At 42.3% G+C, this 22617-nt stretch overlaps 1 protein-coding gene across 3 annotated transcripts in view; it reads left to right on the forward strand.

Annotated features, from left to right (window-relative positions):
* Window positions 1-1051: 1051 nt before the first annotated feature.
* The window catches only part of SLC16A2 (solute carrier family 16 member 2), a 154168-nt gene continuing 132602 nt past the window's right edge, over window positions 1052-22617 (forward strand). Inside the window, exons 1-2 of one of the 3 annotated variants that reach the window (XM_047848217.1) lie at window positions 1052-1057; window positions 18668-19216. In XM_047848217.1, the coding sequence (XP_047704173.1) occupies window positions 18781-19216 (436 nt within the window). In that variant the 5' untranslated portion in view covers window positions 1052-1057; window positions 18668-18780. Of the gene's footprint in view, window positions 1058-18592; window positions 19217-22617 lie in introns of those variants that run through there. The other 2 variants (XM_047848216.1, XM_047848218.1) reach the window with 2 other exon arrangements.

Below are 22617 nucleotides of genomic sequence, written 5' to 3' on the forward strand. Positions count from 1 at the left end.
AGAGTTCTGGCAGTTTTTTATGTAGTAGTTAAATATACACCTTACCCCATGATCTAACAGTTGCACTTCTAGGTATCTGCCTAAAAGAAATGAAAATATGTTCATGAAAAGACTTGTATACAAATGTTCATAAAAACTTTATTCATAGTAGCTCCAAACTAGGAACAACCCAAATGTCCATCAACTGGTGAATACAATACAAATACAATAGAATACTACCCAGCACAACATGACTAAATCTCAAAAGCACTATGTTGTGAAAGACACCATGCTCAAAAGGCTACATACTGTATGATTCCATTTATATGAATCTTTAGAAAAGACACAACTAATCCATGGTGGTTCTCTTAAAAATGAGGTGGGGGTTTGACTGGGAAGGAACATGAGGGAAGTTTCTGGGGTGATGGTAATGCTCTATATCTTGATAAAGGTTTGGGTTATAGAGGTATATGCGTTTGTCAAAATACAGCAAATATTACATTAAGATTTACATATTCCACTGTATATAAATTTTATCTCAAAAGAAAAAAAATAAAAAATTGAACTCTAGTAATACACATGCTTCTGCATATATATACAAATATTTTCTGTATTTGGGGAAAATATGTATTGATGTCTTCAATTTACTTTGAAGTGCATTAAAAAGATGGATTGATGGATCAATGGAGAGTTAGATGGACAAATATGTGTTAAAGCAAATATAGTAAAACTGTTAATTGTAGAATCCAGGGGTGGGTATGTAAGTGTTAATGGTAAAATTATTTCAATTTGGATAAGAAAGGTTGCAAAAAGGGAGACAAGGGCATTTGGGGTCAGTGAGGTAGGAAAGAGCTCTATTCTGCTTGGGTTTAAATCTCATTGTGGGAAGTGGCTCAGGAACTAATGGAGAGTTGAACAAGGTCTGAAAAATGAGGGGCCCAATGTGGCAGCTCAGGAGTTTGGACTTTATTCTTTAGACAGTAGGGAATCATCTGAGATTTTTAAGCAGTTGAATGACATAATAGGAAGTAGTATGGCATGGAGAAATGTCCTGCGGTTAAGGACCTAAGAGACAGGGGTCCTGGTCCCACTCACAGCATTTCTTTAGACAAATAGGTTAAAATCTCCAGGTCTCAGAAAGTTTTAACAAAATACATTCCTCCTCCTTGTTCCTTCCCTCATCCAAAAAGAAGCCCTGGAAAAACTGAGTTTAATCAAGCACAGAAGGAACTCCGTAAATATGTACTGGAGGAAAATAAACTGCCTCTTCTTTGTCCTTACCCTCAACTCCCTTGCCCCTACCCCTGCCCCTTGCATCCTTGCCCCTGATCCATTTGAATAATGTTTTCCTGCCCTTTAACTGGCTTTCTTTATCTGCAGGGTCAGCAAGTTGGACTTGAAACTTGGCCCCTGGGCCAGAGCATACCAGTCACTCTCTTCTAATTCAGTTGCTGATACCTGGTTCTGGCCTCAAGGCACACCACGGTTTATTTTTTCTGTCTCTTACTCTCCAGAAACTTTCTATACAAGGGTTTTAGGGTCCCTAAAGGCTCTAGGTCTGTGGCTATCTTGGAGTCTGAGAAGTCACCCCCAAAAGAGGTGGACCAGGCAATATCTGGGAGTGCAGAAACACATTGTCTACTCCTAGTTTCCCTCTGCTACACTGAAACACACCCTGCTCCACCCCTCAAGTTTCCCTCACCTTGTTGTCCTATGATCTTTTCAGCAGTTAGTGTTTCCACCACTGACTTGGTGCTTGGGAAGTTATCTTACCATATATATATATATATATATATGACTTACTTCTCTAGCTAGATTGTGAATTCTTAGAGGTCCAAATGGGAGGAGGCAAGCAAAAGATATTGTAAGACCAGAGCACTTCCTAAATTGAACAAAACAAAATACCTACCAAATGTAATTCCCCAAAGTCTTTATTGAAAGAACCTTCTCCATGTGGTGGGAAACTCCTAGTTCTTATCATGCTTCTGATATTGCACTTTCCTCCTGAAGTTTCTCACTAATTATTCTCCTTTAACAACCTAACCCAAGCATGGGCACAGAACTGTTTGCTCCATAGGACAGAGAGACTAAGCTGAAATGTTCAAAAAGACAATAGTAAAGGGAAGGATATTATAGCAAAAGGGAAATGAATATCAACAGTACCGCAGAGCTAGATAACCCAGCTTTAAAGATACAGCCTGGGGGCGCCTGGGTGGCGCAGTTGGTTAAGCGTCCGACTTCAGCCAGGTCACGATCTCGCGGTCCGTGAGTTCGAGCCCCGCATCAGGCTCTGGGCTGATGGCTCGGAGCCTGGAGCCTGTTTCCGATTCTGTGTCTCCCTCTCTCTCTGCCCCTCCCCCGTTCATGCTCTGTCTCTCTCTGTCCCCAAAATAAATAAATGTTGAAAAAAAAATTAAAAAAAAAAAAAGATACAGCCTGTTCTTTAGGGCTAGCAAGTCCTAGTGTATAATAGTTGCTCAATAAATATTTGTTAAATGAATGAATATCTATACACAGCAGAAATAAAACAGTGTCACTCCCTCAAAGAGCTTAGACTCTAGTGGGAAGACATGTTAAATGGGTAGTTTCAATATAATTTTATAAGTTCTGTGATAGAAAATTGTAGTGGTTAAAATAACAGACTCTGGAGCCAGACAGCCACAGTGTGAATCATAAGTCCTTGGACAAATGATGTAATGTTATTCTCTGTCAATTGTAAAATGATGCCCCTACCTTATATGTATACTTATATATCATATTGCCTTCCACCAGGATTTGAGGTAATTGGAAGAAAAATCTTAGATAATTTAGATGGCACCTTAAGTCTTTTTCCTTCTACAGGCTTCAGTTTTCTCATCTGTAAAATGAGGAGTTTGGACTTTGTGGAAGGTCCCTTCCAGCTCTGACAGTCTATGTTTTTTCTACATTTTGGAACTGAACCAATGCCAAATAACATAGTAAATTGTTTTCTTCTTTTTTTTTCAGTGAAGGCAATCTTCAAACCATCTTGCTGTTAACATTAATTGACCACAAACTACATGTTAACATTTATTGAGTGCCTACTACATGCCAGGTACTATGCTAGGTGCTTCCCGCATTTTATTGCTAATCCTCATGACAAGCCTGAAAGATGAGCCTCATCCTTATTGTGTATGGATTTTGTTAGTTGAAGTAACTAAATTGATTGATTGGTTGATTGCACCTTTTTTGTATCAGGCATCATGTTAAACGCTAAGGATACAAAAATAAATAATGTTGACCCTGTGTTCAGGGAGTTACAATCTATGAAAGGACACTGAGATGCAACACAGGCAAGGTCCATTCTTTTTTTTTTTTTAAATATAATTTATTGTTAAGTTGGCTAACATACAGTGGATACAGTGTGCTCTTGGTTTTGAGAGTAGATTCCCGTAATTCATTGCTTACATACAACACCCAGTGCTCATCCCAACAAGTGCCCTCCTCAATGCCAGAAGATGTGGTTTATATATACAATGGAACACTACTTGACAATGAGAAAGAATGGAATCCTGCCATTTTCAGCAATGCGGATGGAACTGAAGGGTATTATGCTAAGTGAAATAAGTCAGTCAGAGAAAGACAGATATCATATGTTTCCACTCATATGTGGAACTTGAGAAACTTAACAGAAGACCATGGGGGAAGGGAGGGGGAAAAATAGTTACAAACAGAGAGAGAAGGAGGGAGGCAAACCATAAAAGACTCTTAAATACAGAGGACAAACTGAGGGTTGATGATGGGGGGTGGGGGAGAGGGGAAAATGAGTGAAGGCCGACTCTTTACACTGCATTGCAACCATACACCTGAGACACCTCTGTTCCAGCCATACAAGGGTTCCACTTCTCAGGATAGGAAACTTAAAAATTTTTTTAAAAAATTATTTAATGTTTATTTATTTTTGAGAGAGGGACAGAGCACAAGCGGAAGAGGGGCAGCGACAGAGGGAGACACAGAATCCAAAGCAGGTTCCAGGTTCCAAGCTGTCAGCACAGAGCCCGATGTGTGGCTCAAACCCACGAATCGTGAGATCATGACCTGAGCTGAAGTCAGAAGCTTAACCTACTGAGCCACATAGGCGCCCCTTAAAAATTTTTTTTTAATGTTTATTTATTGTTGACAGAGAGAGAGAGAGAGAGAGAGAGAGAAAACATGAATGGGGGAGGGGTAAAGAGAGAGAGAGAGAGAGGGAGACACAGAATTTGAAGCAGGCTCCAGGCTCTGAGCTGTTAGCACAGAGCTTCAACTCACCAACCGCTAGATCATGACCTGAGCCAAAGTCAGACGCTTAACAGACTGACCAATCAGGTGCCACAGAACAGGAAACTTTTAAACTAGGGTTTAGCACAATGTTTAGCATCTAGTAGCCTCTCAATAAATATCTCTTGAATGAATAAAAATGAATAAATTAATAAAAGGATTAAAAACCCCATTCCATTTCTCCCTTGGATATAATCAAGAAACTAATCCATTTAATCTTTTCTCTCACTTCAAGCTTTGCTATTCCGTGCTGGCCCTCAAAAGGTTAAGTATTTCCTATCTCATTCTTTCCTGTAATGCTCTGCTGCTACTGCCGTCTTTTCCCCTCTAAGCTTGTTCTAATAATACACCAACCATTGAGCAGAATTGTTTCCTTGGCATTCAGGAAGCAGGATCCATGCATATGGCCAATTGATTTGTTTTTAATGTACCTATTATTATGAATAACCATTGGCTCAAGCTGAAATCAGGATACATCCAATATCTTTTCCTTTCCAAGCCTCCACTTTGCCCATCAGAATGTGTCAATATTCAAATTCATTTCCCAGTAATATGAGTTCCTATTAGTGGTATAACCTGATTATGGAGAATAAAACCTAAGTCGTCTCTGTTTTTGGATGTCTTTGGCCACTACTAGAGCACCTTGTCTCCTTTTCACAATCAATCTCACTTGGCTCTTGGATTCAAGGTGGTGCTGTGTCATCACAACTCTTAAGCTACCCTCATATGAATGAAGGTATGAGGAGATGAATAAAGGAAAGTGAGTAAAGGAGGAAAAAAATATGTACTCACTTTCTCGAGAAAGCTCTCAAGACATCATCCATTCCCAAGTAGTTAGGATGAGTTAAGCACAGAGGAGGGGGATAATGAGAATGACCTACTGAATTCTGCTCTAGCCAGAAAAATTCTATTTGAGAATAGAAGAGGCCCAAAACAAGGAAATACCTTTGGCCTAAAATAGAGAATGTCAGGGATCAAAGGGCTTTCAAAGGTCATATAGTGTAGTGAATCCCAAGCACTAATCTGCAGATCCATGATAGTCTGACATTTTCATCAGTAGACACATGAGAAAAATTGTTGCCTACTGACATTTCCTGAGATAGTCTTCTTAGTAAAAGACTATGGCCCTTCTAAATTTTCATTATTTCATTATTAAAATATTATTTCCTACTGATGATACATGTCCTCACATGGCAACATTGAAAACTGACATCTTTATGTTGGTCCCAAAAGCTTTATGAGACATTTTACAGAAATTATCCTAGTCTTTGAGATGTAAATTTTGGGTTGCTATTGTTTTGGTCTAGTGGTTTCAAAACCTGTCAGTGCATCTATATTACTGGGAGACTTGTTAAAACCATGAATTCTTGGCTACCACCACCAGATATTCTGATTGAGCAAATGTGGAGTGGGACTGAAGAGTCATTACTGTTATAAAAGTCTCTAGGTGATTCTGATGTGTGACCAAGTCAGAGAACTACTGTTCTGCTTCACCCACTAGTATGAGTAATCAAGGGCATAAGCAATGGGAATCATTCCATATCGGCTTATCTCTGTTAGGGAAAGAAAGAAAGCACATTCTTTCACTTGTATAAACCAGAGAATTTTATTAATATTTCCACTAGAATGTAAGCTCCACAAGGGCAAAGACCATTGTATGTTTCCAGCACCTGACATAGTAAATGGCACACAATTGTTGCTCAATAACTATTTGTGAAATGAATGACTGAATGGCATAATAAAAGCAATAGACATGCCTCATTAATTCAAGACTAATCCTCCTATCTGCTTTGATGAACTGAGTCTGGAGATTCAGAAAAGACATAGAATTTCAACTGGAGAACGGTGAGAGGAATGGGTGGTGAGGTTTGAGAGATCAGCAGACAGGTGTCCAGAAGTCACAGAATGGTGGGTAATCCAGTGTGTTTGGCTCCTGAATGGAAGAAAAGAGGGGGGAACAAAGTGACAGAGAATGGTGCTAGACAGGTTGAATATGAGATCTTCAGAAAGAGGTTTTTTGTGTGTGTCCTTGGTATTTAGTACAGATCCTGGCAGATAGAGTCTCTTAGTAAATATTTGCTAAGTGAATAAGGCTGGTCACAAACCATAAAGGACCTTTTATGCCTGGCTGAGGAATTTAAACTTGATTCAAATGGAGAATCATTGAAAGTTTTTAGAGGGGCGCCTGGGTGGCTCACTCAGGTAAGCATCTGACTTCAGCTCAGGTCATGATCTCACCTTAAAAAAAAATTAAAAACAGAAAGTTTTTAGAGCAGAGAAATAGCATGATTGAAATTGTATTTTAGAGCTGTAATTGACAGGATTATTTAGAAAGAGAAGTGACCAGAAGTCACAGGCATCTCAGACCTGTGACTCCTAATTCCCAAGCTCCGTTAACACTGTTACCACTCTTTACTAGAAACCAGATCCAAAAATAAATTAAAAGAATTATTCACCATGATCAGGTTGGATTTATTCCTGGGATGCAGGGCTGGTTAAACATCCACAAATCAATCAATGTGATACATCACATTAATGAAAGAAAGGATAAGAACCATATGATCCTCACAATACATTTGACAAAATACAGCGTCCTTTCATACACATAATTTATTGTCAAATTGGTTTCCATACAACACCCAGTGCTCATCCCAACAGGTGCCCTCCTCAATGCCCATCACCCACTTTCCCCTCTCCCCCAAACCCCATCAACCCTCAGTTTGCTCTCAGTGTTTAAGAGTCTGTTATGGTGTGCCTCCTTCCCTCTCTGTAACTTTTTTCCCCCTTCCCTTCCCCGCTGGTCTTCTATTAAGTTTCTCAGGATCCACATATGAGTGAAAACATATGGTATCTGTCTTTCTCTGACTGACAATTTTCACTAAGCATACTACTCTCCAGTTCCATCCACGTTGCTGCAAATGGCCAGATTTCATTCCTTCTCATTGCCTTGTAGTATTCCATTGTATATATAAATAATATATTTATCCATTTCTCAGTTGATGGACATTTAGGCTCTTTCCATCATTTGGCTATTGTTGAAAGTGCTGCTATAAACATTGGGGTACAAGTGTCCCTATGCATCAGCACTCCTGGATCCCTTGGGTAGATTCCTAGCAGTGCTATTGCTGAGTCATAGGGTAGCTCTATTACTAATTTTTTGAGGAAACTCCACACTGTTTCCCAGAGCGGCTGCACCAGTTTGCATTCCCACCAAAGTGCAAGAGAGTTCCCATTTCTCCACATCCTTTCCATCATTTATAGTTTCCTTATTTGTTCATTTTAGCCGCTGTGACTGGCATGAGGTGGTATCTCAGGAGTGGTTTTGATTTGTATTTCCCTGATGAGGAGTGACTTGAGCATCTTTTCATGTGCCTGTTGGCCATCTGGATGACTTCTTTAGAAAAGTGTCTATTCATGTCTTCTGCCCATTTCTTCACTGGGTTATTTGTTTTTTTGGGTGTGGATTTGGTGAGCTCTTCATAGATTTTAGATACTAGCCCTTTATCCGATATGTCATTTGCAAAAATCTTTTCCCATTCCATTCGATGCCATTTAGTTTTGATTGTTTCCTTTTCAGTGCAGAAGCTTTTTATCTTAAGGAGATCCCAATAGTTCATTTATGCTTTTAATTCTCTTGCCTTTGAAGATGTGTCGAGCAAGAAATTGCTGCAGCTGAGGTCAGAGAAGTATTTTCCTGCTTTCTTCTCTAGGGTTTTGATGGTTTCCTGTCTCACATTCAGGTCCTTTATCCATTTTGAGTTTATTTTTGTGAATGGTGTCAGAAAGTGGTCTAGTTTCAACCTTCTGCATGTTGCTGTCCAGTTCTCCCAGCAGCATTTGTTAAAGAGACTGTCTTTTTTCCATAGGATACTCTTTCCTGCTTTGTCAAAGATTAGTTGGCCATACATTTGTGGGTCAATTCTGGGTTCTCTATTCTATTCCATTGGTCTATGTGTCTGTTTTTGTGCCATTACCATACTCTCTTGATGATTGCAGCTTTGCAGTAGAGGCTAAAGTCTGGGATTATGATGCCTTCCATTTGGTTTTTCCTCTTCTACATTGGCTATTCAGGATCTTTTATGGTTTCATACAAACTTTGGGATTGTTTGTTCTAGCTTTGAGAATAATGCTGGTGCAATTTTGATTGGGAATCCATTGAATGTGTAGATAGCTTTGGGTAGTATTGACATTTTAACAATATTTATTCGTCCAATCCAGGAGCACAGAATGTTTTTTCCATTTCTTAGTATCTTCAATTTCCTTCATAAGCTTTCTATAGGTTTCAGCATACACATCTTTTACATCCTTGGTTGGGTTTATTCCTAGGTATTTTATGATTTTTGGTGCAATTGAAAATGGGATCAGTTTCTTTATTTGTCTTTCTGTTGCTTCATTATTGGTGTATAAAAATGCAACTGATTTCTGTACATTAATTATGTATCCTGCTACTTTCCTGAATTCATGTATCAGTTCTAGCAAACTTTTGGTGGAGTCTATCGGGTTTTCCATGTATAGTATCATGTCATCTGCAAAAGCGAAAGCTTAACTTCATCTTTGCCAATTTTGATGTCTTTGATTTCCTTTTGTTGTCTGATTGCTGATGCTAGAACTTCCAACACTGTGTGAAACAACAGCAGTGAGAGTGGACATCCCTGTCATGTTCCTGATCTCAGGGGGAAAGCTCATTTTTTTCCCCATTGAGGATATTAGCTGTGGGCTTTTCATAAATGGCTTTTATGAGTTTAAGTACGTTCCTTCTATCTCGACTTTCTCGAGGGTTTTTATTAAGAAAGATGCTGAATTTTGTCAAATGCTTGTTCTGCATCGATTGACAGGATCATATGGTTCTTTTCTTTTATTAATGTGATGTATCACATTGATTGATTTGTGAATGTTGAACCAGCCCTGCATCCCAGGAATGAATCCCACTTGATCAAGGTGTATAATTCTTTTTATATGCTATTGAATTTGATTTGCTAGTGTCTTGTTGATAATTTTTGCATCCATATTAGTCAGGGATATTGGCCTGTAGTTCTTTTTTTTTTTTTTTCTTTTTCTGGGTCTCTGTCTGGTTTGGGAGTCCAAGTAATGCTGGCTTCATAGAATGAGTCTGGAAGTTTCCCTTCTCTTTCTATTTGTTGGAACAGCTTGAGAAGGATAGGTATCATGTGTGCTTTAATTGTCTGGTAGAATTCCCCAGGGAAGGCATGTGGTCCAGGACTCTTATTGGTTGGGAGATTTTTTGATAAGTGATTCAATTTCTTCACTAGTTATGGATATGTTCCAATTTTCTATTTCTTCCCATTTGAGTTTTGGAAGTGTGTGGGTGTTTAGGAATTTGTCCATTTCTTTCAGGTTGTCCAGTTTTTTGGCACATAATTTTTCATAGTATTCCATGATAATTTCTTGTATTTCTGAGGGATTGGTTGTAATTATTCCATTTTCATTTATGATTTAATCTATTTGCATCATCTACCTTTTCTTTTTGAGAAGCCTGGCTAGAGGTTTATCAATTTTGTTTATTTTTTCAAAAAACCAACTCTTGGTTTCATTGATCTGCTCTACAGTCTTTTTTAGATTCTATATTGTTTATTGCTGCTTTGATCTTTATTATTTCTCTTCTTCTGATGGGTTTCAGGTGTCTTTGCTGTTCTGCTTCTATTTCTTTTAGTGTTCTGTTAGATTTTGTCTTTGGGGTTTTTGTTGTTTCTTGAGATAGGCCTGGATTGCAATGTATTTTCCTCTCAGGACTGCCTTCGCTGTATCCCAACGTGTTTGGATGGTTGTATTTTCATTTTCATTTGCTTCCATGTATTTTTAAATTTCTTCTCTAATTGCCTGGTTGACCCATTTGTTCTTTAGTAGGATATTCTTTAACCTCCATGCTTTTGGAGGTTTTCCAGACTTTTTCCTGTGGTTGATTTCAAGTTTCATAGCATTGTGATCTGAAAGTGTGCATGGTATGATATAAATTATTTTATACTTATTAAAGGCTGTTTTGTGACCCAGTATGTGATCTATCTTGGAGAATGTTCCATGTGCACTCGAGAAGAAAATATATTCTGTTGCTTTGGGATGCAGAATTCTAAATATATCTGTCAAGTCCATCTGATCCAGTGTATCATTCTGGGCCCTTGTTGCTGTATTGATTCTCTGTCTAGATGATCTATCCATTGTTGTAAGTGGAGTATTAAAGTCTCCTGTAATTACCACATTCTTATCAATAAGATTGCTTATGTTTGTGATTAACTGTTTTATATATTTTGCTGCTTTCAAATTTGATGCATAGACATTTATTATTGTTAGCTCTTCCTGATGGATAGACCCTGTAATTATTATATAATGCCCTTCTTCATCTTTTGTTCCAGCCTTTAATTTAAAGTCTAGTTTGTCTGATATAAGTATGGCTACTCCAGCTTTCTTTTGACTTCCAGTAGCTTGATAGTTAGTTCCCCATCCCCTCACTTTCAATCTGAAGGTGTCCTCAGGTCTGAAATGAGTCTCTTGTAGACACCAAATTGATGGGTCTTGCTTGTTTATCCATTCTGATACCCTATGTCTTTTGATTGGAGCATTTAGTTCGTTTACATTCGGTGTTATTATTGAAAGATATGGCTTTAGAGTCATTGTGTTATATGTAGGTTCATGCTTGTAGTGATGTCTCTGGTACCCTTTGGTCCTTGCAACATTTCACTCACAGAGTCCCCCTTAGGATCTCTTGTAGGGCTGGCTTAGTGGTGATGAATTCCTTCAGTTTTTGTTTGTTTGGGAAAACCTTTATCTCTCCTTCTATTCTGAATGACAGACTTGCTGGATAAAGGATTCTCAGCTGCATATATTTTTCTGTTCATCACATTGAAGATTTTCTGCCATTCCTCTCTGGACTGCCAAGTTCAGTAGATAGGTCTGCTACTACTCTTATGTGTCTACCTTTGTATGTTAAGGCCTGTTTATCCCTACCCTCTTTCAGAATTCTCTCTTTATCCTTGTATTTTGCCAGTTTCCTTAGGATATGTCATGCAGAAGATTGATTCAAGTTACATCTGCAGGGAGTTCTCTGTGCCTCTTGGATTTCAATGCCTGTTTCCTTCCCCAGCTCGGGGAAGTTCTCAGCTATGATTTGTTCAAGTACACCTTACGCCCCTTTCTCTCTCTCTTCTCCTTCTGGAATTTCTATGATATGGATATTGTTCCATTTGATTGCATCACTTAGTTCTCTAATTCTCCCCTCATACTATTGGATTTTTTTTTATCTCTCTTTATCTCAGCTTCCTTTTTTCCCATAATTTTATCTTCTAATTCACCTATTCTCCCCTCTGCCTCTTCAATCCGCACTGTGGCTGCCTCCATTTTATTTTGCACCTTATTTATAGCATTTTTAAATTAATCATGACTATTTTTTTAATTCCTTTATCTCTGTAGCAGTAGATTCTCTGCTGTCCTCCATGCTTTTTTTCAAGCCCAGCAATTAATTTTATGACTATTATTCTAAATTCTTGTTCAGTTATATTGCTTAAATTGGTTTTGATCAATTCTTTAGCTATCACTACTTTCTGGAATTTCTTTTGAGGAGAATTCTTCCGTTTCATCATTTTGGCTAGTTTTCTGTCCCTTATGTGTTTTAAAAGCTTGTTGCATGCTCTGCACCTGAGAGCGCTGCTATATTAAAGGAGGGTCATACACTGTCTGGGACCTGGCCCTTGAGGAGGTGTTTTTCCGGAGATTGTTACTTGCTCTGTGTTGTTGTGACTTTGGTTATTTTATTACCTTATTCATAGTGATATTTTGCACCCTCCACCAGGTGTGCAATGATGTCTTCCTTGGAGTAGCCCTATCTTTTTTCCAGCTTTCCCATTTTCTTCCTAGTAGAATCAGTCTCTTTTCCTCCCAGCCTTTGGTGTTCAAAATCCTTTGGCTTCTATACTTCTTTGTTTGAGAGATGCGGGAAGTATGGATCTCCCTACTTCTCTGCCATGTTGGCCAGTCTACAGCATCCTTTCTTGATAATACCCCTTAACAAAGTAGAGATAGAAGGGACATAACTCAAGATCATAAAGGCCATATGTGAAAGACCCGCAGCTAGTATCCTCAGTGGGGAAAACCTAAGAGCTGTCCCCTAAGGTCAGGAACACACAAGGATGTTCACTCTCACCACTGCTATTCAACATAGTGTTGTAAGTCCTACCTTCAGCAATCAGACAACATAAAGAAATAAAAGTCTTCCAAATTGGCAAGGAAGAAGTCAAATGTTCACTCTACACAGATGACATGGAAAACCCAAAAGACTCAATCAAAAAACTGCTAGAATTGATACATGAATTCAGCAAAGTTTCAGGATATAAAATCAATGTACAGAAAATTTTTGCCTTTATATACACCAATAATGAAGCAGTGGAAAGAGAAATCAAGGAATAGATCCCATTTACGATTGCACCAAAACCAATAAAATATGTAGGAATAAACCTAATGAAAGAGGTAAAATATCTATACACTGAAAGCTATAGAAATCTTATGAAAGAAATAGAAAAAGACACAACAAAATTGAAAAACATTCCATACTCATGGATTGGAAGAACAAATATTGTTAAAATGTCAATACTACCCTAAGCCATCTACATATTTAATGCAATCCCTATCAAAATAACACCAGCATTCTTCACAGAGCTAGAACAAACAATTCTAAAATATGTATGAAACCAGAAAAGACCCTGAATAGACAAAGCAATGTTGAAAAAGAAAAGCAAAGCTGGAGGCATCACAATTCTGTACTTAAAGCTATATTACAAAGCTATAATCATCAAAGCAGTATGCTACTGGCACAAAAAGAGACACATAGATTAATGGAACAGAATAGAGAACCCAGAAGTGGACACACAAATGTATGGCCAACTAATATTTGACAAAGCAGGAAAGAATATCCAATGGAGAAAAGAGAGTCTCTTCAGCAAGCGGTGCTGGGAAAACTGGACAGCAACATGCATAAGAATGAAACTAGACCACTTTCTTACACCATACACAAAAAGAAACTCAAAATGGATAAAAGACCTAAATGTAGGACAGGAAGCCATCAAAACCCTAGAGGAGAAAACAGGCAACAACCTCTTTGACCTCGGTTGTATCAACTTCTTACTTGACATGTCTCCGGAGGCAAGGGAAACAAAAGCAAAAATGAACTATTGGAGTCTCATAAATATAAAAAAAATCTCTGCACAATGAAGGAAACAATCAACAAAACTAAAAGGCAACAGATGGAATGGGAGAAGATATTTGCAAATGACATATCTCATAAAGAGTTAGTATCCAAAATCTATAAAGAACTTTGAAAACTCAATGCCCCAAAAATAAATAATCCAGTGAAGAAATGGACAGAAAATGTGAATAGACACTTTTCCAAAGAAGACATCCAGATGGCTAACAGACATGAAAATATGCTCAACATCACTCATCATCAGGGAAATACAAATCAAACCACAATGAGATACCACCTCACACCTGCCAGAATGATTAAAATTAACAACTCAGGAAACAACAGATGTTGGTGAGGATGCAGAAAAAGGGGAATCTTTTTGCACTGTTGGTGGGAATGCAAACTGGTGCAACCACTCTGGAAAACAGTATGTAGGTTCCTCAAAAAATTAAAAATAGAGCTACCCTGTGACCCGGCAATTGCACTAATAGGTATTGATCCAAAGGATACAAAAATCTGACTCAAAGGGGCACATGCACCCCAATGTTTATAGCAGCACTATCAACAATAGCCAAAGTATGGAAAGAGCCCAAATTTCCATTGACTGATAAATGGATAAAGAAGATGTGGCATATATATATATATATATATATGCATATATGTATGTGTTTATATATATATGTGTATATATATATATATATATATATGAATATTACTCGGCAATCAAAAAGAGTGAAATCTTGCCATTTGCAACAATGTGGATGGAACCAGAGTATATTATGCAAACAAAATAAGTCAGCCAGAGAAAGACAAATATCATGATTTCACTCATATCTGGAATTTAAGAAATACAATAAATGCACATAATTAACATAGTGGAAGGGAAGCAAAATATGATAAAAAACAGAGAGAGAGGCAAACCATAATAGACTCTTAAATAGAACAAACTCAGGGTTACTGGAGGTGTGGGTGGGTGGGGGAGTGGGTTAAAGAGGTGATGGATACTAAGGAGGGCACTTGTTGGGATGAGCACTGGGTGTTATATGTAAGTGATGAATCACTAGATGCTACTCCTGAAATCATTATTACACTATATATTAACTAACTTGGATTTAAAATAAATAATAGTTTAAAAAAAGCCACTGTTACCACTCTTTCCTTCACTCAAGCAAAAAATGTCAGCATCATTTTTGCTTCTTCTTTCCCCTCAGTACCCAAATCTGTCAACTCTATTATAATAGTGGTTCATAGTGTCATCTCTTAGTGTTCATCCTCAGTCAGTGCCCTATTTCATACTATCAAAAATTTTTTAACCTTGTTGGTTTCCTTACCTTTTATCTTTTCAAGCCACAGTATCTTTACACACAGTTACCACAATTTTCTTTATAAAATGTAGATTTGAGGGGTGGCTGGGTGGCTCAGTTGGTTAAGCATCCTACTCTCGATTTTGGCTCAGGTCACCATCTCAGGGTCATGGGATCGAGCCCCAAGTCTGGCTCTGTGCTGGGCATGGAGCCTGCTTAAAATTCTCTTTATTTCTCTCTCCACCACTCCCCCACTTGTGTGCTCTCTCTCTCTCCCTCTCTCTCTCTCTCTCAAAATAAATAATAAGCATTTAAAAAATAAGATGTAGATTTGATGTTTTCTGCTCAAAAATCTTCAGTGGCTCCCTTGTATATCCAAAATAGTCTACACTTCTCAGCATGCCATTTAATAACTGTGAAGTAGATATTAGCTCCATTCTGCAATAAAGAAAAGGGAAAACAACTTGCTGAGAACCACACAGGTATGCAAAGGTAGAATCAAGATTGGAATCCAGGTCTTTTTGTGCCAGTACTCTAGCCATTATAAAATACCTTCTAAAGAGGGGAGAAAATCGTAGGTATTACATATGTTGTTACAAGGATGGGATGATGGTTACATGATCCTGTCTTCTAAGAGGGACACATACCTTGGAGCTCACACAAATGAGCAAAGATCCCTGTGCTACCTCTTACTGGCTTTGTAGACTTAAACAACTGACTTAACCTCTTAGAGCCTCTGTGTCCTCAGTTATAACACAGGAGACTCCATCCCAATCTTATAAGGTTGTTAGGATTATATGAGACAGTGTATGTAGAGGGCTAGCATAGTGCTAGGTTCACAGGAGATTCTCAATGAGTGTTATTACCCACCCTCACCCCCCATTCCAGGGATCTAAAAACCCATTTAAGCAATGAAGAAATTGAATTTAGACAGTAGGGTATGAGATGAGCTGCAAGAATCCAGATCTATTCCTAGATGTGAGGTTGAAAATAACCTTTTTCAGGGTTTTATTCAGGTTCCTGGAAATGGACACCAAGGCTAGTGCCCCTTCGGGCAATACTTGGTCTTGTTTATGGTGAGACCCCTGACAAAAAAACCCCAAAAAACCCAAAAAACAAAACAACCATATCTTAAGCACTAGTGCCCCTTATGTGCATGATTTGTCACTCATGGCTAAAGCACTGTGAATTTTTATTAAAACGCAAATGTTTCCTGGAAAAGGTAACATACATATTAACTTTTTAACCCTGATTAACTTTCACTTACCTCTTTCTTTTTTTTTTTTTTTCATCACATATCCGGCTAGCTTTATTTCTAGAGATTTTAATCATTTTTATTTTTATCAGCTTTATTTACTCTGAAAATGATTGCATTCAAATAATGTATTTAAATTCTGAAGACCAGACGGTAGCTATCTTGTTGACTTTATGTTTTTTTTTATATGAAATTTATTGACAAATTGGTTTCCATACAACACCCAGTGCTCATCCCAAAAGGTGCCCTCCTCAATACCCATCACCCACCCTCTCCTCCCTCCCACCCTCCATCAACCCTCACTTTGTTCTCAGTTTTTAACAGTCTCTTATGCTTTGGCTCTCTTCCACTCTAACCTCTTTTTTTTTTCCTTCCCCTCCCCCATGGGTTCCTGTTAAGTTTCTCAGGATCCACATAAGAGTGAAACCATATGGTATCTGTCTTTCTCTGTATGGCTTATTTCACTTAGCATCACACTCTCCAGTTCCATCCACGTTGCTACAAAAGGCCATATTTCATTTTTTCTCATTGCTTCGTAGAATTCCATTGTGTATATAAACCACAATTTCTTTATCCATTCATCAGTTGATGGACATTTAGGCTCTTTCCATAATTTGGCTATTGTTGAGAGTGCTGCTATGAACATTGGGGTACAAGTGGCCCTATGCATCACTTACCTCTTTCTATGAGTAGAAGCCTTCTATGCCTTTATGCTTTCTCTCTTTTAGGCAGGGACACCCGACCCCTAGCCCCAGACTGTTAAAATCCTTCTCAATATTCAAGGTCCATCTAGGCCACAACCTCTTCCAGAAACCTACTGAGATTGCTCAGTCAAATCCTGCCTTCCCGCCTCTGCCCCTCTCCCAAAAAGGCAAGCCCTAGACTCCTGTGGCGAAGCTTAGGAAGTGAGGCTTTGATGTATGGAGACCTGCCTTGAATTCCAGCTTGTACTTGATTTATTTCATGACCTTAGGCTAAAAAAATGCCTTGACCTCCTTGAGCCTCAGGTTTTGTTCTTGACTAAAGAGATGGCAGTGAAGGCGCTTTATTCGCTCAAGCAATGCCTGCTCTGCTCACCAGTATGGCTCTCGCGATTCGTGAATTTGGACAGATTACTTTCATGACAGGCAAGCTCCTTGAAACCCCTCTATTCTTCCGCCCAGTTCGATCTGCTTTTACGTGCTTAATAATTCTACGTTCGTCTGCATCTGCCAGAGCCATGAGCTGAATTTTCACCCAGCATATAGTCTTTTCACCCAGCAAGAAGGTTAATGAGATGCTGAGTAGAAACCGCTTGGCACTCGCCGGCCTGCTAGTGGAGACCGGAGTAGCTTAGTAACCACACTACAACCTGATGATCAGTGCATAAGACGCGTGGGCCCTCAGCTGACGCAGAACTTCCCGGGATCGCGGGACGGGTCCCCAGGACTGAGGCTGGACACAGCAGCGCACTTTGGCAGGGGGCCAGGCGGTCCACAGGGCAAATCACCCATCCTTGCCTCCTGGGATCCATGCGCTCTCTGGGTACCCAAATCCCCCTTACCCTCGCAGGGCTGGGGCCTTAGTCTGGGACATTCAGTGGGATTCCTACGTCTCTAAGCCTCAGGTAGGCGGACAGGGGCTGTCGGTGCTGGAAAGACACCCTTGGCCCGTGGCTCCGCAGAATCCTGAGGGCCGGAAGATCCGCGCTTGTCCAAACTGGCGTCTTGACCCGGCCCCGACTCTTCGATCCCCACTGAGGGACGGAGAGCCAGGAGGAGCCTGAGCTGAGCTTAGGCTCCCGCCCTGCCCGGGCCCGGCCCCCTCCGGTGCCAGTGCACCTCCCTCCCTTCCTGGCCCAGCCCCCGAACCAGACCCGGCCCTCTATGGCTCCTCTGGGCTCCAGGTTGGCGCAAACAAAACCCTGATTGACTGCCCAGAGGGGCGGGTTTCGCTGCCGGGCTGTCTCCTCCCATTCGCGTCCCGCCGGGGATTTGCCGGGAAGGGCGGGGGCGAACAGGGAGAGACTGGTGGGGTGGGAAGGGTTGTGCAGGACCGTGGGAGGCTGAGACCCCGGGCTCTAGAAGATTGTGCCCACCATCTGTCCGAAGCCTGGGCTTTCCCCCTCTAGGTCGCTTTTCTCAAGCTCAAGTGGGGGACAAAGGGACTCCCGAGGACAGGGTGGAGTCTCTCAAAGTCCAGGTCTCATCCTGGGGTCCTCAGGACCACTCCAGTTCCAGGATGCGTGTGAGGAAGAAGGGAGTGAGACCAAAAGACAGTGGGGCTTCCCTGGAAATTTTGGGTTGATCAATGTCTGTTTGGAGCCTGTGTGGAGAAGGCACGGGAAACAGGGCAGTTTGTGGAAAAACCATTTTAACTCTCCCTCTATTGGGCATATGGACAAAGAAGACAGGATTCAGTAGTTTTGAAAGGAAGTTGAGGTAGGGAGTAGGGCTGAAGTACGCGGGCGAGTATGGGGAGCAGGAAGGGCTAGGGAGAAAAGCAAGGTTCTAGCGGCTGCCTGTTGAGGGAGGAAGAGGTGGGGGGGAAAAGAGGAGGGGGAGGAGAGAGATGACATGGGGAGAGCAGAAGGGGGGTTGGACGTGGGAGGAGGAGGAGAGGACTCGAGGGACCGTCTGTCGCGGGACAGGCTGGCCAGCTGGGGCGCGGAGCCGGGAGGAGGAGGCAGCGGCAGCAGCAGTGCTCTGAGGAGCAGCAGCAGCAGCGGCGGCGGCAGAAACAAGTACCAGCCACACAGCGGCTCCTCTCGCCTGAGCAGCCACAGTCCCCCTGCCGAGATGGCGCTGCAAAGCCTGGCGAGCAAGGAAGCCAAGGGGCCCTGGCGGGAGGCAGACCAAAAACAGCAGGAGTGGGTGGGAAGCGCCGAGCCAGAGCCAGAGCCTGAGCCGGTGCCAGTGCCCCCACCAGAACCGCAGCCAGAGCCACAGCCGGAGCCACAGCCGGAGCCACAACCCCTACCGGACCCTGCTCCCCTGCCGGAGTTGGAATTTGAGCCCGAGCCAGTGCATGAACCCAAGTCCACGCCTGCCGTGGAGACCCGCGGCACCGCTCGAGGCTTCCAGCCCCCCGAAGGTGGCTTCGGCTGGATGGTGGTCTTCGCTGCCACCTGGTGCAACGGATCCATCTTTGGCATCCAGAACTCTTTTGGGATCCTCTACTCCATGCTGCTGCAGGAGGAAAGAGAGAAAAATCGCCAAGTAGAGTTCCAAGCAGGTGAGTGGCCCCGCGCACCCCTCCTGGCATTTGGACAAGGGTGTCCTCTGCTCCCACTGCTGCTGACCCCTGACCTCACAGTCGTAGGCGCCCCTTCAGCTTTCCTCTTCTACTCCTCCCCCTTGTCCCTTGCCCACGGCCCTGCTAAGGCTCAAGTTGCGGGGCTCTGGGCACCCTAAGCTGTTGGAGACTAGGCACAAGACGTCCCTTGGGTGGGACCTGGGATATTCATTGGTCACATGCAAGGAATGAACTTTTTTGCCCTGAGACAAATCCAGACGCACTTTTTTTTTTCTTTTAATATGCTGACCATGTGTAGTGAGAGAAAATATTTGCAGATTTTTTTGGAGGGGGAAGTCACGGAGACAGGAGAGAGTTGGGAGGCAGGGAGGGCTTTGAGAGAAATACTGTACTGCAGATCTTCGCAGCAGCCCCTGTTCCCGTACCGGGAGCCGAGGTGTTTTCTGTCAAAAACACTTTAGGAATACTGGTGACTGAGCGGAGTCAAACACAACCAGGCGTGTGTGTCTGCTGGAGACAGAAAGGGAGGGGGGGAGTGCGGGTGGGGTGTGCGCTCACGTCTCTTTGCCAGTGGTGGTTATGGCCCAGCCAGGTCAGGCCATCCTCTGTCACTCTGAGGAATCCAGCATATCTCCGTGCCCTCTGAGCTGAACCCCAAAGCAAGCAGAGAGGCGGTCTCCAAAGTCTCCTGCCAGAGAATTGTAAGGCGACTGGCAGGCTGGGCCCTGAGACTCACTCCACGCCTCCCCCAACCTGAGCCTTGCTCTCCCTGGCACTCTTAGTCTCTCCACTCTCCGAGGGATGCCTGTTTCGGCCTTAGCGGAAATGCTGGCCTTCACCTCTCCGGATTTCACTTGGGGCTGACATGGTCTTCTTCCCTAACAGAAGCAGGGCCAGGGAGCATAGCCTTAGCTTTCTAGGCCCAGCGACCGCAAGACTGCAAGTTTGCATTCTCCTCGCATTGAATCTGCCTGTGGGCTGGTGAAGTCAGAGGAGCCATCCTGTTTTCTCAGAAAGCCAACGACGTTGCCCTCTCAGCAGTTCTGATGAGGAGTCTAGGGAAGGAGTGAAGGATTTGGGATGCCCTCTCCCTCAAGGCTCGCTCCTTCTTGTGTCTCCTAGGGACAGCTCCACTAGTCTTGCCCAAAGTTTGCCACTCAGAATAGGTGGTTTTTCATAGTGTTGCCCTGGGGCTGAAGGGTTCCCTCTTCTCGCCACCATAACATGTACTTCTGCTGCCCTCTGGGGGGGCCTCGGGATTATTTATTGAACAGAGAAACCTTGAATTCTAGGGCATTCACTGGTGGATTCCCTGGGCGTTTGGACAGCTTCTCCTACCACTCTGAACCAAGGACCCATCTTTTTTTGTTGTTGTTGTTTGTTTTGTCATTGTTTTGTTTGTTTGTTTGTTTGTTTGTTTGCAGCTTCATTGGGCTGCCTTTGAAGAAGAGGTTTGGAGCTATTGGTACCTCTTGTGACCTATTGGCACCGCACAGTGTGGGCCCCACTTGAAAGTTAGACTGTGTATCAATGGCTGTCCAGGGTGGAGACTACCAGGCCACATTGATTCCTGAAAGTAGGGGGTCCCTGGACTGTGTGGAACAACTGGAAAGAAGGTCACTGCCACATTTACCCCTGGGAATACCTTTTCCTTGCTTTGATTCAGTTCAGGGGCTCCTGGGAAGGCAGCCAGGGTAGGGCCTTTTGCTGTTGTCTAGGTTACCTAGGAGGGCACCTGCTGAGCATTGCCCTGTGGTTAAAGGCAGGCTGTTGGCCTTCAGAGTCAGTGGCAAAGTCTGGGTGAAACTTCATGGGAGGTAGTGGGGGATGGGCTGAAGCTAGACCCTGGCATTCATGTCCTGTGAGCAGGCTTGGAGCTGGGCCCTTTGGAGTGTGTAATAAAACTTGGGAAAATCACTACTTTACCAGGAAGAGGTTTACTGCTGGGGAACAAACTTCAAAGTAGGTGATCATAGGGGACTCAGGGGGAGGGCTGGCTGGGACTTTCCGGTCAAGACCTCACAGTGCAGCTGGGAAGGGGGGGGGTGCACTGGGCTGTGCAGAGCTGTGGCTGGTGTGTACTGTGACACAGACTAGGTCCATTGAAGGGGTAGGTTTACTGGTTTAAATTATGGTGAGTACAGGTCAAGAAGGGACAGAAAGGAATTTGGTATGTCCCCAGGGTCTCAGAATACTTTGGCTTAGGTCTTTGCTGTGGTGCATCTTGAATTCATGAAAGTTGTTTTTGATACTGAATACTCTTGGGAACACCTCAGTTTTTATTTTGAAGAGGTCAAGAACACCCCACCACATTCTTGAGCTCCTAGAAAATCTCATCCTTAGCACTAACTTTCTTTGGCCCCTCAGCTTTCCCAAGCAACCACTCAGATCCTGAGATTACAAATGTGTCTCTGCCTCCACACGCTTTCTGCAGTTTACTCAACATTTCCCAGCAACCTAGGTCACAGCACTAGTGTCTCAAGGGATAGAAAAAGCCAGTAGAAGCTTGCTAAAATGTTTACCAGCCAGTATTTGCCTAATAGCCATTCTGGGGAACTTGGAACATATACTCCTATAGTCAAGGAGGTTGGTGCACTCTCTATTTCCATTAATGTCTGACATGCCTTTCATCTCTAAAAATCTATGAATTTATGGAGGCACCACACAGCCCAGATTCTCTTTGGCTAGGCCTAATATCTTCACAGTCCTAAATCTGCTGCTGATTGGCTTTATGAGTCTGAGGTTCTGCAGATAATTGTGACTGTTATGAGGGAGCCCCAGAGGAAGGTAGTTTGATCTGTGGGAGCTAACTACACATCAGAGAGGTCTCTGGGCATGGGAAAAAAAACCATGGACAGTAGAAGGAAAGTGGAATTCAGGCCATTCTAGAGCATGCAATGTACACTTTTTGTGGACTCTGTGATGTGTACAGTTCTGTGGTGACACTAGCAGTTTATCTTATGCCTTCACCTGTTTTTAAAGGGAAACCAACTTACCCTGGGTCTTATGCCTGGGAAGAATGGCAGGCAATAGGTTCCTGTGATGGAGGCAAGTGACCAAGGTCTGATTTAGGGGAAAAGGAAAAGATCAGGAGAGAAATGAGTCTATACTTTTTGCAGAGCTGGTGGGAAATTTGGGAGTCCTCCTGCCCAGACCAAGCAGCAGACAAGACAGGGAAGCCAGGCAATTTGGTGGAAAGTATAGCATGGCTTCCTGGGTTTAGAGGAGAGACTTTTGGAAGGAAGAGGGTAAAGAGGAACAAGGTAACATTGGTTGCAAGCCCCAAGTCATTATTGGAACTCCAAGTGGGTTAGAGCTGAGGCAGGCTTAGGATTGGGGATCCAGGGGACAAGGTAGACCAAGCCAGAGTTGTTAACAGT

This window comes from Prionailurus viverrinus, unplaced genomic scaffold, assembly GCF_022837055.1.
Source record: "Prionailurus viverrinus isolate Anna unplaced genomic scaffold, UM_Priviv_1.0 scaffold_55, whole genome shotgun sequence".
NCBI lineage: Eukaryota > Metazoa > Chordata > Mammalia > Carnivora > Felidae > Prionailurus > Prionailurus viverrinus.